The sequence below is a fragment of the Myiozetetes cayanensis genome, unplaced genomic scaffold, assembly GCF_022539395.1.
Source record: "Myiozetetes cayanensis isolate MyiCay16 unplaced genomic scaffold, myiCay2020 scf3, whole genome shotgun sequence".
NCBI classification, from domain to species: Eukaryota; Metazoa; Chordata; class Aves; order Passeriformes; family Tyrannidae; genus Myiozetetes; species Myiozetetes cayanensis.
Window position 1 is genome coordinate 15,572,019 of NW_026087521.1, and position 16,915 is coordinate 15,588,933.

At 37.8% G+C, this 16,915-nt stretch overlaps 1 protein-coding gene across 1 annotated transcript in view; it reads left to right on the plus strand.

Moving 5' to 3' along the window:
* The first annotated feature begins 8,080 nt into the window (after positions 1-8,080).
* TBC1D22A (TBC1 domain family member 22A) overlaps positions 8,081-16,915 on the plus strand; it is a 166,168-nt gene continuing 157,333 nt past the window's right edge. The window contains exons 1-4 of the mRNA XM_050324196.1: positions 8,081-8,265; positions 10,714-10,770; positions 12,462-12,802; positions 13,558-13,734. Coding sequence (XP_050180153.1) covers positions 8,204-8,265; positions 10,714-10,770; positions 12,462-12,802; positions 13,558-13,734 — 637 coding nt within the window. The 5' untranslated portion in view covers positions 8,081-8,203. The remainder of the gene's footprint in view (positions 8,266-10,713; positions 10,771-12,461; positions 12,803-13,557; positions 13,735-16,915) is intronic.

Genomic DNA, 16,915 nt, shown 5'->3' on the forward strand with positions numbered 1-16,915 from the left:
CCATGGGAAATGCTTTGGGAAGTGTTCCAAGTAGTCCTTTATCAAATAACAATGAAGTTTTGAGTCAGCAGCTCCTCATCAGAGTATTGATCCTTTCCTGGCATAACAACACCTTGTTTAGATGATGACATAATGTTTCCAGTAGAGCCAAGGGCACCTCAGCCTCTCTCCAGACACGCTTGAGCACACTGAAAAGAGCAATGAGATGCAGAGTGCTGATGAATAGTTCTACGCCTTCAAGAAAGGAGAACTTGAATACAAACAAGGATTGATTAAAATATATGTTTCTTTCACATTTTGAGATAGGTGAAAAGAAAAGCACATAAGCTTCAAGCTTTGACCTGGCTTATAAATACAACAGAAGATTTCCCAAGCTAAGTTAGATACTGAAAGTTTTCTGAACAACAAAGGTGCTATGGAAAGCATCATGGCTGAACTCAAAGCCTACTCCTAGATCCATAATTTCTAAGCACTAGATGAAAACTGACTGGTATTTCTCTGTCATAATAGTATTCTCATTAATTTTACTGGTTTTCAACATACTGCCAGCTATTAGCAATGAAATAAATTGGATATTTTCTTGTAGTGTGCTGTGTGTAAGTGAGGGAAAATTGGGATATTATAAAAAAGGCATATAGCAGCTGCTGTGGTGATTTATCCCTTTGCTACTCCCATATGTTTACACTTTAGCTGGATAATTATTTAAGAGCTATGAAGAAACTGGCTGTTACTTTTTCCTAAGGAAAAGGCCCTAACACAAACCCCTCCTTCCATGAGCCATGTTACAGAAGGCACCAACTCTCCTGACTTCTCAGTGAAGAGATACAGAACATGTTTCCAGACAGTGGTTTAGATCTTAGCTGGACTAAACACTATGCAGAGATGGCCTCCTTTCTTCATTACGCAAACATGGGAAAACTCATCTTTAGACTTATGACACAGCAATTTAAATGAATTTGTTCCATTAAATTTCCTTTTGCCACAAACATGAAAAGTCCACTACTGGTGAGACTCCAACAAAATCACATTTTAATTTGATTTCTATATAAGATAGAGCATCTGTATCTAATGTGCATTCATATATATATACACATGCCATGCCTAAAACAATGTAATACTGTTGAGAGTTTAAGTAATACAAGAAAAAGAGAATTGAATAATAATAATAATAATAATAATAAAAAATTCAAAAGGGAATAGCGTTGAGATCAATTCATAGGTTGTGCAGCCCAAGGCACTGCTATGATCATCTCCTCTTATTTTCTGCACCAGGAACATAGATTTTTCACACAGTAAAAACCTCAGTCAAGACCAGTGAATTGTACTTAAAACACAACACAGTTTTCAGCAATAGATCCATTTTCTCTAGTATTAATTGCCATGTTATGGCTCTGTTACCTTCTGTAGTAGTGATTGCCATTATCATTACTTGCAGCTTTTAATTTTTGTCATGAGTGATTTTTAATTTTTAGAGCATTATTAAGAATGTTGGCTAACATTACCTGAGAGCTGGTATAAACAGAAGGGTATCACATAAAAATTTATATAAATCATAGACAACAAAGATGGTATGGGATCAGATAGACATGAATAATCTTAATTATCATTATTAATGTGGGAACAAGAATCCAGTTTGAAATGAGCTATGAATTTGAAATTTTTGTCCTCCAGTACTTAAGAAACTGTATTTTTCAGCATTACAAAGTGGTGTTTTGTTTTTGCCTTCTTTTTTTTTTATTATTTTTTTTAAGGGCCTTAAAAAAATATACAAAGGTTTGTCTGGTAAAAATCTATCTGTTCTTCCCTTGGCTACATTAGTTAGTTCAGTGTAAGATACAATCTTCTCGAGCCAGTCTTTCCTCTCACAAAACAAAGCCAAAAAGGAGAAAACAAATAAGTTTTCAAACTTCATTAGTATTTCAAAATTGTTCCTGTTCTACAGCCCGTGGCTGATTTTCAGAGTTAGAGAGATTTTTGAAAAATGACACATATAACATATTTATTTCCTCTGGCTACTAGTGAAATCTTATTTTAATGACCATGCATACAAGAATTATTACCACTATACTTCAGGATTTCAGTAGAAGAGATTAATCCTTTGAGCTCTTTCTATTTAAAATGGCTTTAACTTCTGAGGAACTGCTTGTGATTGCCTTATCATTTTTTCTTCAAAACTCAGAGATTCTCTGGTTGTTTTACATCAGTATTCTCAGTTCATTCCTTGCACTAAGATTGCCAGTCCTGAAACAACTGTCAAGACCATTCAAGCAAAATTGCAAATTTTCATTTCAAGGTTTAGAAGCTAAGTTGTTCTTTCTTTTATTACTTTATAATACGATGCTACATGCTGTGTTATACAAGAAAGTGTTATGAATAGTGAAATACTTAATTCTCAGTTTTTAGTCTGGGTTTTCTTTTTTCCCCTTAGCTGTAAACCTTGTACTCCTACCCATTTCTCAGAAGTAACAAGGTCTAAAAAGAACTGCAGGTTTTGATTACTTTTCCATTTCCACAAGTATTCTTAAATATGGGAAAACATTTATCATCTTCAGCTAATGAGTACTTTTTAAATCCAATTCACTAACACAATATACCTCTACGACAAGGAGCAGCAACACTTAAAAGCAAATGTATAAAATACTTTGTTAACTTTACCATATATTTTCACCCCAGTATCTAGAGTAACTCCCTTTTTCTTTGCACAATAATTTTTGTTATGTCTCTTTCACCAAGCTCGCAGCCTCTCTATTCCTAAATCCTTAACCTTCCCAACACCCTCACTAGTAAAATGGGCAGCTCAGCCATCATTACCCCAGGAGCATCCAGTAACTCTTTTCTACTGAAAGTCATGCTGGGAAGGTTCTCTTACTAGGATTCCCAATGCAATATCTTCATTATACTCATTTCTCATGTTTACATTTGCTCTCATTCAAACAAAAGCAAATGACAAAAACAGCAATAAAATTTCAATAATGGACAGCTAGTGAGATCTGATATAGACTTACCTCTTAAGTAGCATTCCTCTTTCAGAAAAAGAAAACATGACTGATACAACTCACTTTGACTTTAAGAATAATAATAACTACAATGTATTATACTGAAGATGTTTCTGGAAATTTTATCCATGCAATACATTGCAAGGTCAGCTGTAAATTTATATTCTATCCTGTATTTTTCATTCATCTTACACTTCCTGAACTCACTCTACCACTAATCCTCTTCTACAGAAATTGTATTAATAGGATTTCAATGCTGAAAATACGTGGAACACTAAGAAAGAAGGGAATAAGACTCTTCTCAGTTCAAGTGCACATTTCAACTGCTCTGCAGAGAAACTGAAATGGATTAAAAAGCAAATGTTGAAACTTATTTACCTTCTAGTATACATTTGCATCGAAGAGAAATTAATTGAGAAATAAATAGGGTTGAATAGCGTGGCAAAGGCTTTGCTATTAAGAAACACCAACAAAAAACAATCCCTTACATAGATACAAATGACATGAAAAATACACTAACAGTGGCTTTGAGGCATGAAAAGAGATGTCAGTGGTACACTTGGATACAGAGATCCAAGGGAAAACCCATCAATGCACTTGTGATGAAGCTGGATGGAGAAAGGCAAGACTAGAGAAAAAAAACAAGCCCCAATGACTTTGCTTTTCACTTTGTTCTGACAGCAAGTTGAATGTGAAATTCAGAAACTCATATGAACTATATCAGTTAAAGAAAGTAAGTTTCCATGTAACAGTGAACAGAAGTGAATCATCATGGCTCAGAGCCAAATATACATTGATTTATTTCTGTTAGTGTTTGAAGTTTTGTCATGCTGTAATGCTATGTTTAAACCTTCACTGTACCTACAGGAGGCATAATAAGATGGAATTTCAAGGAACTAGAAATACATTTGAAAGAGGATCTGTTGCTTTTGCCAACTTCCTTGTCTTCTACCCAGTACTTCCACTTACAAAGCGTCCTTCCTTCTCTGAGTCATTTCAGCCTCAACTACTTATTGCATCAGACTTCTGGAAAAACCATTTCCATCCACTGGTCTGCTGGTGAACAATCACTTCTTGGATAAGGATTGTTGTTCCAGCCTACGCCCAACAGGCCTTGTCAGTTGATGTGTTGACAAAGACAAAAACAAAACTAAAAACCTTCAACTAAAATGCATGAAATGTAAACATGAGCACTGTCACTAATATCTTAGTGACTAACAACTTTTGAAAACTACCCACCTTTATCAGTCTTCTAGAAGAAGAAACAAGACATTTACTCAAACCCAGCACATATTTATCTATTTATTTATTTATTTCTCTGTGTCACCACCTTCTTTTACTGATATTGAATACAGAGTGTAAGTGTGCATGATTCCATAGTCGTGCACTACCAGTGTAAATGTATTTTGGCAATCTGCTTTTATTTTCAAAATCTTTTTCAATTCATGTGTAATAGGAAGGGCTCTTTACAGACAAAAAGATACAAAATGCTATGATTATGGTTTATCTTCAATGACGACTCTTCCTGACCATTACTCTCTAATGTTGATTCCTTCTCTCTCTTTTCCTTTCCAATTTTGTGGAGAAAAATTGCACTATCCTGAAAGAGGTCTTATTACTATGTGATTTTCTGGACCAAGTCTAACCAATTTGAATCTAGCTATTGACTATCCCTCTCCTTTAACATCCCTTTGCTTTTTCTTCCATGGTTCTACATGATTGCTTACCCCATTTATCTTATCCTGCCTCATATCTTTTTGTCCACGTACCAAGTACTGCACACTCTGGGATTGTTTTCTACCCAAGATAAATAAATGTTGTGTTCCTCTCTGATTCTACCAGAATTCTGATTTTGGGTTAGGTTGCAACTTCACTCCATTTGCTCAGTTTTACTTTAAAGAACTGTTCCTTCTGTGATATTACAATAAAGTACATGGATACAATGGCTTGGTAGAAAGGCATGACCATGGACCAGACAGAAACAATGACTAGCCAGCACAGAAAGCCTTCAGCAGCACTTCCACTAGTTTGTTAAGGTGATAAAAATGTGCAGAAAATAATGCTTCAACATGGAAGTCTCATTTGAATTCACATTTTTCCCCCCTTATTGATTAAAGGAAACAAAAAAATGCATTTAGAGAAACGTGGCCTTGTCAGTTTGTAGAGTGAGTTTATACCATCCCTCGCAGCTGCATCTACATTGCAGCGCGTTGCTGACACAGCAGTGCAAGGATAAGCAGGAAAAAGCACTCCCCAGCTTACACAACTTTATCAGCAAATCCTCCTGGTCTGAGTGCAGCTAAGTTAGCAGAGGAGAGCTGTTGTCAGCTTAGTTACTTATGTTTAGCATCAATCCATACTTTCCCATCTATCATCAGAAATAGTTCTTTTCCCAAAATGCACTGCACCTCCACAGAAAAGTCTACCTGTGTAACCACACCAGCACAGCTGCACCAGCAGAAGCTTTCCAGAACAGAGCTGAAAAGCAAATTGGTGCCTGCCCACACAGCCTACCATCTGCCACACTAAACAAACATCTCAGTGTCTACTTTGTTCAAAACATTACTAGTGCAAGCAACAACACTCCTACTTTTGATCAGCCAAGAGCACGGCTACATGTGTACACTTTAGAACACACAGAAAATTCCTGAGCATCTTCAATAACATTTACCAACTGTACACAGTTACTTGATTCCAAAAAATGCTCAAGAAAAAATAAAACAAAGGAGGGGGAAAAGGAAAAAAAAAAAAAGTTAAAAAAAGGGAGAAAGGGAAAAAAGAAAGGAGTTCACAAACCTCTCTGTAGCTCAATAAATTATTTGACCATACTGGCAACAGACCTCCTCCTAACTGTAAATTCTTTGCGTACAAACAGCATAAAACAGAAAAAATACTACAGTAGACATTTTAATATTTCTTATTGCTCTGAAATAACCAACATTACCATAAAAGTGATACCTGAAAAATTACTGCCATCCAAGTAAGGCAGAGCTTAGTTGATGCCGCTGTGCAGATTTTGAAACAGCTGGTCTGGGTGCTTGGATGCGCTTGAAGATTGTCCTCATCATCTGCAGTGAGTCCCAGCAGTGACTGCAGTGTTACTGTGCTCCTTGAGTACACTTGGACTCTGGTAGATCTCCTCCTTAAACAGAAAGAGTGGAACAGTGGAACCTGTGCACAGCCTCAGCTGCCCACGTCACATATCCATAACCAGAAAAGTTAAGCTAAAATACACGTTCACACCATGTTCTCCTTCCAAGTACTGTATTGCTTCTTGTGATACTCAGTCAGTACTATTTTGTAAGCCCTCTTCAAGGACACAGTCTTTGTGGTCAGATCACCTTGAGTTATGGGCATAAAGAATTGTACCCAACTTACACGATGAGGTCTTGAAAGGTTCCTCCTTCCAAATCCTTTGCATTTCCAGAACCTTGGCAACACAGGTTTGTGTCAGGGATAAAATAAAACACGGGGCAAGGAGAAAATACAAAAGTTAATAGAAAGGGAATGGAAACAGTGTCCTTGCCTACTTGAAAGTCAACAGCAGAGAGAGCCCGGTCCAGCTCTGTGTGACTTCAGCCCACAGGTCTGAACTGGCAGCAGCCCTCTACAACAGCAGACAAATGCATTTGCAGTTCTTGATACAAAAGTAGCCCCGTTTGCAGGACAGACATATTCACATGAACAACCAATGCAACAGTTAGTTGTTTCCAGCATAAAATTCGGCACCACGTTAAAAGCTTAAACTCACGGTAACATACACTGAATATAACGAAAGCTTAATAATGAAGTTAAGATTGCAGTGACTTGATTACATAACTCAGCAAAACCTCCTCTGCTAAATTGAAGTTCCACGTGGCTGCACCAGACTGACATAAAAGTTAAATGGCATCACTTCAGAATCCAGGTCAGCTGTCACAAGGATGACAGATGGCTGTGGCTGCCTAGACTGAGTCTAACTACGTCTCCCTTTGACAAATATCAACAACGAACAAATGAAAAGAACCGAAGCACAGTTTTAACATCCATATTCATGCTAATGGTAGAATGTGTGCTTTATGGATTTATCACCTTTTTGAGTCACAACTGAAACTACCTCATTTTTGTATTCTAACAGCAGCAGATCTAATTTAAATTTATCTTGCTCTGACCAAGAAAAGTTCAACTCATGACCTTGCAGATTCCACTTTAGCTAATAGACAGATCATATTACATTTGTTTCTTGTGCATTTCATTAATGTTGATAAAACTCGAGGTCCAGAAACTGTAAGAGGGATCCTATTTAAAGGACACAGATAGAGAAGATGATACTACCCATAGCATATTTATCTATAAGTAACATTGAAATTACAGCTTTCACCTGTGGACTGTGATCTAGAAAGATCTGTGAGACATTTTATTTTTTTCAGTTCCTTAGAAGTAAAAATCCCAAAAGTAAATCCCACAGAGGATAGAAACCCCCTGTAACTCAGCACTGTTTTCTCAGGAGCCACACTCCAAAGAACAACATTAACCCATTCCTATTTTGTTGGCAGAAGTGATTTATCCTTGGTCCAGAATTGCTGAGAAATACACAAATGAACCCCTCAGCCTCGTACTATCCCAAAGCCAAAAATGAAGTGGGGACAATGACCGGAGAACTTTAAAACAGAGAAAGATTAAAGCCGCCACCCAGTAACTGGCTCAATAATTGAAAATAATCGTTAAAGGTAACGTGGAAAAAAATATGATGGATTTTGTTATAAACCGATGTCCTATTCCATTAAAGTTTCCTTCCACGGACGTAGCGAGTTTTGCACTTCTTTCTAAGGAGTACGCTGAAGAACGTCTGTGTGATTCCATCGAAAGGGATTAAAGTCTAAAAACATTCACACTTGGAATGCCACGAAGCGAACCCTGACTCGTGGGGACACTTTGGAACCACGGGAACCGCGGCGGAACCTCCGGGCCGGGGTTGGGGCCGGGCCGGGCCCGCCACCGCCCGCCCCCCGCACCCCTTCGCTGCGATTGGCCCGGCCGGCAGCAATCTCACTTCTGACTGGATCAATCTTCCGGGCAGCTCCTGGAGGCGAATGAGGAGCGGCGTTGTTTTGCCGTGCCAAGATGGCGGCGCGCAGTGCCGCTCCCGTGGAGGGCCATGGCGGGGAGTGAAGCCTGAGGCGGCGGGGCCGGGCCGGGGCCGCCGACGGGGATGAGGTGACGCCGCCATGGCGAGCGACGGCGGCAGGAAGCAGTTCTGGAAGCGGAGCGGTGCGAAGGTGCCGGGCAGGTGAGCGGCGCCGCGGGAAGGTGGGGGCGCAGGCCGGTGGTGCTGGGCCGCGGGGGGCGGCGCTGCCCGGGTTCGGCCGTCCGGCCTCGCTGCCTCCACCGCACCGCGGTCCTGCTGCCCGGTTCGGCGGGACCCCGCGCGTCCCGTGTGTGCCCCTGCACGGGCCGTGCGCGGTCGGCCCCTGCTCGAACCCGGTGCCTTGAGAGCTCCGCGCTCGGAGCCTCCCGGCGCGGGCACCCCCGGGGGCCCGGGGAGATGCTGGGGGTTAGTTATAACCCCGCAGTAAGGGTTAGTTATAACTTGGGCCAGAAGTTGTTAAATAACTATCTGAATGTTCGCTCCCAGCCTGCCGTCGTGGTTAAAAGAGTCAGCGTGGTTCTGGGGATGTGTTCGCCGGGGGATTTTGAGCGGGACAGTGTGTTTGGCTCTCGGCAGCGGTACGAGTCAGGATGTTTTGAAACTCCGTACAAGTTGTGGTGTTTTTGAAATGCTTTGTAGGAAATTGGATTTTCTAGGCATAGGGGCAGCTTTTAGTTTCTGACTCATATTTCCAAATATCATCAGTTTCTCGACTTTCCTCCTGAAGCGTGAGGAGCAGACCAGTCCTTGTATCATTGCAAAGAGCTACAAGGCACATTCTCCCATTCAAAGTTTTCCAGACAATACACTCCCAAAGCCTCCTCGACTCTTTTGGCCATTACATCAGGTTGGGAATGGGTATTCAGATGGTTGGTTAGTGATAACGTTCTCTGCTCTCATCCCTAAACTGTTCTCACAGTACAGTTTTTTATGTTGTTTTTGTAAGAATGGTGTGTATTTGTGGTTCTCAGAGAAGGGTAGCTCTGCACTTTGTGCCATTTACCCGAATTCAGCAACGCAGTCCTGCTCATCATTTACCTTCATGCGTTTTCAGTGACCCATAAGCCCTGACTGGAAGTGGCTTTGTTTCTTATGTTATAAACTAACTTTTCCAGTTCAACTGTTGTTGTTCCGCTAAATCTTTTACTTAGAAACTTTGCTGGGTCGCTTGAGTGAAACAGTTTTGATTCTCCTCCACTGCACGGGGTCTATGAACAGTTGGTGTTAATTTGCTGGCAACTGCAGGCATGTGGCAAAACAAGGACACTGTAGAGAATGTGCTTTCGATTTTTTATTTCTTTTTTTTTTTTTTTTTTTTTTTATGGCATGGAGAGGATTGTTGTTGCCTTATATTTGTGTGGATTTCCATTGTGGGTATTCATAGAGTGTGTAAGGAAAAGGCAGATTTTGTGTGGAAATGGACAGTGACACCTAAGCCTCACGAGAAGGTAGAGCAAGAAGCACAGAGACTTGACTGTGCAGCGTATGGAATACAGTCACATGGAAAGGCTGGTGCTAGACTGACATTTTTATTTCCATGGAATCACATACAAATCGTCAGAGTTTTTATAAACTACCCTTCTCAGTCATCACCAGGACTAATTTCACTAGTGTTGATGCTGCCTCTGTCCTGTGAGTCCAAGCCTCTCTTAAAATTTGTTATGACTGCAGTCTTTTTGGCTTGTTTTTATCTCAGGTTTACTAAGGTTGGGCTTATTTATATTTCTGGTCTGGAGATTGTTTTTTATTTGTCAGGAGGACATGTTTGTCTTCTTCCATGTGTTTTTTGGTACAGGTGTAGGTAGAGGCTGATGTTGCATATGACTTACTTCTCTTATAATCAGAGTTTTGTAGTAATATTTGCTATTATGAAGCCACATGTAAATCTTGATGTGTTTTCTGGGGAATTTTTTTAGTTACAAAATAGTTTTATAGCTGATAACTGGGAGATAATGAACTTTTAGTTTGTAGGGAGTTTTGTTTTTCACACAATAACATGCTGTTTTATAATGTTAGAGACTGTAGTGAATAAATATATCTTTGGAAGCCTATTTGTTTCAAAGCATTTTTTAATACCTCCATGGCTTTTATTCTTTACCATGACACCTTTTGCATTTTTCTTTGAATTTATCATCCTTTTACTTTAGTAATGGTTAAGAATTGTCTGGTTGGATTTTGGGTGACAAGGGTACACAGAAGATTAAATCTTTACAGACATTTCTTTGAGAATTTTAATTTTTTCTGCAAGAGACAAATGAAGAAATGATAGAGAAGGGAATTTTAAAGCATTATAGATTCTTATTGCAGACTTAACTTATTTCTTGTTCTAATTCCTGGTCAGAAAAATAAGATATACTAAGTTAGTTTAGGTCTCACAAAGAACTCCTATTTGGCAAATCTGTGACTTTTATTAAGTAACATTTTAGTATGTGCATCAATTGTAGCTTCACTATTGTTGCTGGTATGTGGACTTCTTTGAAACAGAAAACTGTTGCAACATTTCAGTTCTGTTTATTATTGACTATTTAATACACAGAAACTCTCCAAATATTTATGAGTTTTATGATAACTCTCTTTCTTTTTCTTTAGTATTCAACATGTGTATGGAGCTCAGCATCCACCTTTTGATCCATTATTGCATGGAACGTAAGTTAATCTATTATTTAAATATTCCAGGTATTTTGGATTTCTGGGTATTTTGTCTTCTCTTTTTTTTTTTTCCCTATTGGCTACAAAGTTTGTTGTTAATCTTACTTTTTTAGTTTTAGTCATAACCTTGACTTCCCTGTTCTGACTTCTCTTTTGTGACTTCCTGATGCTTACCACGTTGGGAGCAACAAATCAGCTCTTCAGCTCTCAACTAACATAGGTTGCCAACTTTTACTATTTATTTGAAACGCTTTATACATGGGAAATTAGGGTAAGGACAAAAAGAAGTGTTATAAGGACAAATATTGGTTTTGAAGCACCTTGTGCTTCTACTAGATTTTTTTTAAAGGGCTGTTTTAAAATGGTACAAGAAGTAAAAATTCTGGTTAATTTTCACATAATACAGAGTTGAAGGCAGTTGAATGTGTGATTTGGAGGGCTGAAGTAAAAGGAATGGGATTAATTCATTCAAAATACAGACTCATAAAGAGTAACGAAAACTAGAAACTTATTGCTTGAAATGGCAGAATTGGAGAAAGACCTTGCTGTTTTAGACGATGATGACAAGTTGGGCAAAGGTGTAAGTGTTGTAGCACCTGTTAGGGAAGATATTCCTGTAACATGTAACAGAAATGCTACTGACGTTGTATGAGGACTGCATGAGAGGTTTTTTTCTAAGTTGCAATTCTACCTACCTTATCTTAACAGAAAAAATGATAAACTAGCACAGGTGGGAATACAGGGTTGGTCAGAAACACACTCAAGAACGGTATTGCCACAATTCCATGCCATGTGTTCAGGAGGACCTGGCTTGAGCAGGGAGGTTGGGCCGGATGACCCACTGTGGTCCCATCCAACCTGACCCATTCTGTGAAAGCACAGTTAAGCTACTGGCAGTAACTTTTTTATTTTTTGAGAGCAGACTAAGAAGCCTTCTGAATTTTATACCTTATGCACTGAATTCTGAAGGAAGATGTGGTTGCTCTGTGTTACTGTCAGTGAGAACAAGTGCCAGGCGAGGGAGGGATGTTGGTTCATATCACACACTGCATATTGATAGAGGGACAAAAGGTTAGGAGCTGATCAGAGTCCACTTAGACTAATAACTAGAGGAGATATCTGGCCTGTGGGAAGAGCAAAGTTCTGAAGCAAATCCATGCTGGCATGGGGAGGAATGATAGACTTAATGAGTTTTAAGGTGAGACTTGATTTGTTTATGACAGTGGTTGTATTGCATGATTGCTTATGATGACTTAGGAGTAGGCCATGACTGGGTTATGGCTCCTGTGCTGTTATAGAGCAGTTACATTGAAAGGAATGAAACCTCTACAGAAATTTATGAAACAAGAGCAGTGTAATGTGTCCTGTCTCTTTTGTAAGCTATTCTAGTAGTAATCCTTTTATTTGACTTGGAGGTTGGTGGTTTTTTTTTTGTTTGTTTGTTTTCTTAGCACAAGGGAAGGAAAGATTTGTTCAGTTTCTATTCAAAGTGAAGAAGAGTCAGTTTTTACAGCCCTTGTTCTCAGACTTCTTCAGCTGTGTTATCATGGATGGATGTAGCAGTAACATGAGTGGAGGGAGATAAATATTTGCTACCTATATAGTATCAAGTATGTACTTTTGCTTTTTAGTCTTATCCATAGCTTCATTACTAGTTTTCTAAATATTGTTTATTTGGTTTTGAACAGCTTGGTAAAACCAGGTTCAAAGCCTCCTACAACTCCAGTGAAACTGAAGAAAGTCAGCACCTTCCAAGAATTTGAAAGTAACACAAGTGATGCCTGGGATCTTGGGGATGATGATGATGAACTGTTAGCAATAGCTGCTGAAAACTTAAATACAGAAGTGGTCATGGAAACAGCTCACAAAGTAATTCAGAATCACAGCAAGCTACAAGAACAGCATAAATTTCAGGAAGAACATCTACAGGAAGAAAAACAAGAGGAATTTGCACAGCTGACTTCAGTTGCATGTGGTGATAATAGGCTTGTTAAATCAGTCAGTGAAGGTCATACAGCGAGTGCATCAGGTATATTAAAAAGTGAAAAAGATGTTGAAAGTTAAATGAAGACGGCTATAATATTTACCTTGTAAAACAGTAGCCACTTCCCAACATTTTCTTAATACCTCAGGAAAATACTGTTTATTAACATTGATTTATCTGAGGGAGAGACTGCATGCCATATTAAACCATAATATATGTGTGTGAGAAGTACATGTGTGATGCAAGAGTAATTAAACTTCCTTTGTTTTCACCCTTAATAAATCTTCAGTTTTGGAAGGAAGTTCCACTATTTAATGTATTTTATTAGTTGGATGCACCCAGATTTATGCAATTAATACTAACACTAATGTAAAAAATTGTTATTAAAATAGTACTGTATAAAATATATTGAAAAATTGGAGAAAATTATGCAGGTGGACTGGGAAATTCACTCTCGTGATCTGGTCCGTGGTTTGTGTAAAGTAAACAATTGCAATGATTTCTCAGGTTTTTTTTGTCAATTTGGTTTTTTTTTAAGAATGGAAAGGGGACTAGGAGCAGCTTTTGGTAACACAGAGATTTTAGAAATCCATTAGCCTTGATGTTAGTACGATCTCTAATTGATGTGTTTTAGTTGCGGAATATTGCTTGAAAGAGGAATGCTGCTTCTGCTATATTGAAGTAATTTGAAGTCCAGACTTATTCTGTACTTGAGTTTTCATTTTTCCAGAACAGAATTCAACTGATTAGTAGCCTTCTTACTAGCTGTGGCTAACTGCTATGCTTCTTTTTCCCTTCAGATAATGCAAGTGAAAATTCTTCCATGCAGAGATCACAGTCACTTCCACAAACTTCCACACCTCCTTTGAGTGGAATAGGAGACTACAACACCTCAGTTACTCCTGCATTAACTGAAAGAGAAGCATCCCGATTAGACAAATTTAAGCAACTACTTGCTGGCCCCAATACAGATCTTGGTGAGTGTTTTTTATAGGAACTGTGAAATATATCTAAATTATTCTTAAACACACCTGTTTGATGTGCTGCTCTGCCTGACTGTTTGGTTAGGATCTAATCCTTTCAACATTTAGAATTGATCTTGCAGAAGAAAGACAGAATAAAATTGAAAACTTCTAGTATTCACATTTGTAGTAAATGATTTGTGTACGTTCCTTCTAATATGTAAGGTGTTCGATGGCTTCTTGTTCTTTCTCACATTATTTCTTCCTATGAGACTAATCTCTGGAGAAAAAAACCCAAAGTATAATTAGGTGTGTGTATTGTTAATGCATGATAATGGAACAGCATGGAGTGTAAGAGTGATTTTCATGCTTAGAAATAAACAGGAATGTGAGAGACAATGAGGCTTGTAAGTATTGCTACTTGTCTACTCAGTGAGCATTCTTCATGTTCACAGGCTGATACAGTAGTTCTGTGTCTCATCTGTGAGTGCTGACAACATGCTAATGTGAAAACAAATGTATTGTCAGATAACTTAACTGTTCCCTTTGTGCACTGGATTTTAGCTGCTGAATAGTCAATACAAGTGCTGAGAGGGTATCACAGAATCAAATGCCTTTGTATCCCAAGTGAAAATCTGGAGTAAGTAGAATTAGTGCGCTGCATTTGGAGAACTTTGTGGTTAGAAGGAGAAATTTATGGCAAAATAGTTAATAGAGAAAATGTCTTTGAGATAGACCAGTCTGGAAGATATCTGCAGGATACCTACTATGGAAGGAAGTAGAAATTCCATGTTTGTAGGTCTTGAAGTGGTGTCTCCTGCTCAGTAGTTGTCATGAGACTTCTTCAGTGTAGTATAGTCCAAGCTGTGGCTTTTCTTTTTTCTTTTTGTTCTATGTCTTATTGTGAGATTGATGCTAGCAAAGTACAACTGTGGAAACAATTCGAACTGGGCAAGACTTAGCGTTTCAGTGAGTTATAGGACATTCTTATGAAATGCAACTGTGAATAAAGTGAGGTGTTAAAACATTACATATTTTTCATAAGCTTGAAAATGATAATCAAATATCACTTTTTCTCCCTTTTATCTAAGATATTATGAGTTATGTGACTGTGGCTGACATGAAAACTCATAATTTTTAAGAATATTGTATTGATAGAAATCTTTGTTACATGAAGTCGCAAAGTCAGAGGGAACACAAAGTTCAGTTTAAAACTATCCATTTCACTTTTGCTGTCTAATTAGTTGGGAATACTTTCCCAGTAAATCAGATTTATGGATTAGAGTAAAGTAATTTTGCATGAAAATTTCCACTCTTAGTAGGAGTGCAATCACCCTGCTGATGGTGAGCTTAGTCAGTGCTATTTAAACAAACTGGGTTTGTTTGTTTTTATTCCCTATTGAACTTGATAAATCTCACACTGAAATGTAGGATATGAAATTTGAGTATGCTTTCTTGATATTAAAATGTGAAAAATGTTTAGTAAGCTCTCAATATTCTTTCCTGTACAAATCTCTAAATAATGCCTTTTCTAGGTTTGTTTTTAGGAAGCTTGTTCTTTCTCTTGCTGTGCAAACTAATCAATACAGAATTTGAAGTTGTGTGAATAGAATTTTAAACCAGGTTTTGATTTTTTTGATGCAAATAATGTTACTTTTGTATCTGGAATATATCCAGTAGCATGCATAGATATATATGCATATATATATGTATATATATATATATATATATAAATTATTTTTCTTAGTGAAAGAAATAAATTTTATTGATGGCATGCAAACTCTTGATCATGAAGCTATTAGAAGTAGATCATATGTGATAGTAGTACTTGGACTACATTATTGGTATGTATTAGGAAAAGTGTCTATGCACGTATACATACAAATATGTATATACTTATTACCATATATACAGTTCATTAGAATCTGGAATGTACCTGTGTATATGCATTTTTAATGTACGCATTTGTGAAAGATGCTTGGTTTAGCTGTCTGCTACAATGAAGACTGTATTTAAAAAGGATTCTTGATTTATAATGACAACAGTAGCCTGGAAAACTGTTGAGCATTATGAGTGGTGGTTTTTTTGTTTCTTGTTGGAGAGTGGTTTGTTTTTTTTCCTGTTTTTCTTCAGAGCAATACTGCACATGGACTAAGGCAGAACTAGGCAACAGGCTCTGAGCTAAAATTTGTACTGAATAATGTAGGGGCAGAGAGCTGTTCTGTTGCAACTGGCTTATTCTATTTGTGTGTGTGTGATGTTGTGGTATTTGTGGGACTGTGTTGTGTTAGACCCACAGATAGTTGGGTTTTGTTTGTCATGATGAATTGAATTAGTAAGACTTGGAGACATTTTTGCAAATATTTCTGTTCATTTCTGCAAGTATTAGTATTTGTTTTGCTTAGAAGTAAGAGAAGCAAAGTATTTCTTCTGTCTTTGTTTCCTTTATATAGTTTTGCATATTGTTGGAATAGATTATGTGACAAGTCCTTCCAAAACAGTATAAAATATAGTCAATCTGTGGAACTGTAGCCATGTCATGCACATTTTCAAGTCAAGACTTTTCGTTTATCATAATGTAAGAAATCAACTTTAACTAGGAACACAAAGTAATAAAAATGACCTTGAAATCCTTTCAGTCACAGTTGAATGATCATTATCCTATAAACACAGTGTAAAATGCAATGTTAGTCTTGTATGTCAAGTAGACGTTGTGAAAGGGATGCGTTCTTTCACAAGAAAACTCTCAAAAAGATGGACTGTGTGTATAAATTTGAAAGTGAAGATTATTTTAGCCACTGAAGACCACCAGCAGATTTTAAAGGTGGGTTTGGTCCACAGGTTGGATGTTGTGAAGTTGTGGAAATAGGTAGGTTCTATCAACCCCATCAAATAATATACCAGGCATAGACTCAATTGGGATATGAATTCATTGGTAAATATTACATAAATACATAATGATGGAGTCATTCTCAAAGTGTCTATGTACAGTTTTATCCAGCAGGCACTTACATACACAAATGGTTATTGGAGCGAGGCATTATCTGAGAACATGAACTATGAAAGAAATTGAAAAAAACACCCCAGAATTCTCAGAGTATAAAATAATTAATTTTTAGGTTCCTTTACTCTTATTTATGAATAAAGAGCCTATTTCTATGGCTCAAAAGTGCCCTTAATTTTTAATATTTTGCAG